Source organism: Otolemur garnettii, unplaced genomic scaffold (assembly GCF_000181295.1).
Source record: "Otolemur garnettii isolate 467f Iridium unplaced genomic scaffold, OtoGar3 scaffold00003, whole genome shotgun sequence".
Lineage (NCBI taxonomy): Eukaryota > Metazoa > Chordata > Mammalia > Primates > Galagidae > Otolemur > Otolemur garnettii.
The window spans coordinates 36,361,829-36,363,618 of record NW_003852398.1 but is presented as its reverse complement, the minus strand read 5'-3'; the positions used below and the strand labels follow the sequence as shown (position 1 = coordinate 36,363,618).

Genomic DNA, 1,790 nt, shown 5'->3' with positions numbered 1-1,790 from the left:
CTTTACAGTTCTGCCCTATTTATATATATATATGTGTGTGTGTTTGTATGTGTGTATACATATATATTTTTTTTATTTTTTTTTTTTTTTTTTTGAGACAGAGCCTAAAATTGTCGCCCTGGGTAGAGTGCCATGGTGTCACAGCTCACAGCAACCTCTAATTCCTGGGCATGAGCGATTCTCTTGCCTCAGCCTTCCAGGTAGCTAGGACTATAGGCACCCTCCACAACGCCGTGCTATTTTTTTGTTGTAGTTGTTGTTTGGCAGTCCTGGGCTGGATTCAAACCCACCAGCTGTGATATATGGGGCTGGTACCTTAGCCTCTTGAGCTACAGGTGCCAAGCCTAAAAGGACTCTAGTATTTGTAATTGTTTTGAGGAAATTATTTACCCTGTGGGGTAAGGCCTGAGCAACAGTTAAGACTGTGGAACTACTTAAAGGTAAAACTTAAGCATTTTCAAAAAGTTTGTCTCCGCTCGGCACCTGTGGCTCAAGTGGCTAAGGCACCAGCCACATACACTTAAGCTGGTGCGTTCGAATCCAGCCCAGGCCCACCAAACAGCAATAATGGCTGCAACTAAAAAAAACAGCCAGGCGTTGTGGCAGGTGCCTGTGGCCTCAGCTACTTGGGAGGTGGAGGCAGGAGACTTACTTGAGCCCAGGAGTTGGAGGTTGCTATAAGCTGTGATGCCACAGCACTCTACGCAGGCGGACAGCTTGAGGCTCTATCTCAAAAAAAAGTTTGCCTCCTTGAGAAGAATTTTTATGACACTTTAATTCAACCATTCATAAATGCTTTTTGTTCATAAATCAGTACTTTTTTTTTTTTTTTTTTAAGAGACAGAGTCTTACTTTGTCACCCTCGGTAGAGTGCTGTGGCATCACAGCTCACAGCAATCTCTAGCTCTCGGGGTTAGGTGATTCTCTTGCCTCATCTTCCTGATTAGCTAGGACTATAGGCACCTGCCACAACACCCGGCTATTTTTTTGTTGTAGTTTGGCCGGGGCCGGGTTTAAACCCACCACCCTTGGTATATGGGGCTGGCACTCTACGCACTGAGCCACAGGTGCCACCTAATAAATTGGTACATTTTTTTGGAGACAAAGTTAGGGTGCCATGACATCATAGCTTACAGTAACCTCACACTCCTGGGCTCAGCCGATTCCCTGGCCTCAGTGTCCTGCGTAGCTGAAACTGTAGGCACCCACTACAACACCTGACTAGGTTTGCTATTTTTAGTGGAGACAAGCTGGTCTCAAACTCCTGAGCTCAGGCAGTCTACCTGCCTCAGCCTCACACAATGCTGGGATTACAAGCATGATCATTTTTTTCTCTCTTAATTCTCATGCTTGATTCAGGTTCCTCATCCTTCCCATAGTAATTATCATATTACTTATAAATCAGTTTGGATCAGATAGGGAATGATGCGTTGCTATGGTAAAGATATAATGTGAATATTACTACAAGGTGATTTTTTTCTTGTTCTTTTTCAGTGTTCCATTGGCAAGCTACAATAATGGGGCCAGTAAGTATTCAGATTAATTTCAGAAAAAATAGTTGATATAATTTACTCATTTTAATCCCACTTTTCTTTTCATTAACAGAATGATAGTCCATATCAGGGTGGAGTATTTTTCTTGACAATTCATTTCCCAACAGATTACCCCTTCAAACCACCTAAGGTAATTGGGATGTGGCAATTGTTCTTAATGTGCTTTCTACAATACTAATAAACCAATTTATAAAAAGTTTTCCTTTTTTACATAGGTTGCATTTACAACAAGAATTT

The 1,790-nt window shown here is 42.0% G+C and overlaps 1 protein-coding gene across 1 annotated transcript in view; it reads left to right on the top strand.

The window, feature by feature from the left end:
- The window catches only part of UBE2D2 (ubiquitin conjugating enzyme E2 D2), a 26,063-nt gene that overhangs the window by 7,368 nt on the left and 16,905 nt on the right, over positions 1–1,790 (top strand). The window contains exons 2-4 of the mRNA XM_023514627.1: positions 1,495–1,526; positions 1,606–1,683; positions 1,769–1,789. Of these exons, the coding sequence (XP_023370395.1) occupies positions 1,495–1,526; positions 1,606–1,683; positions 1,769–1,789 (131 nt within the window). The remainder of the gene's footprint in view (positions 1–1,494; positions 1,527–1,605; positions 1,684–1,768; position 1,790) is intronic.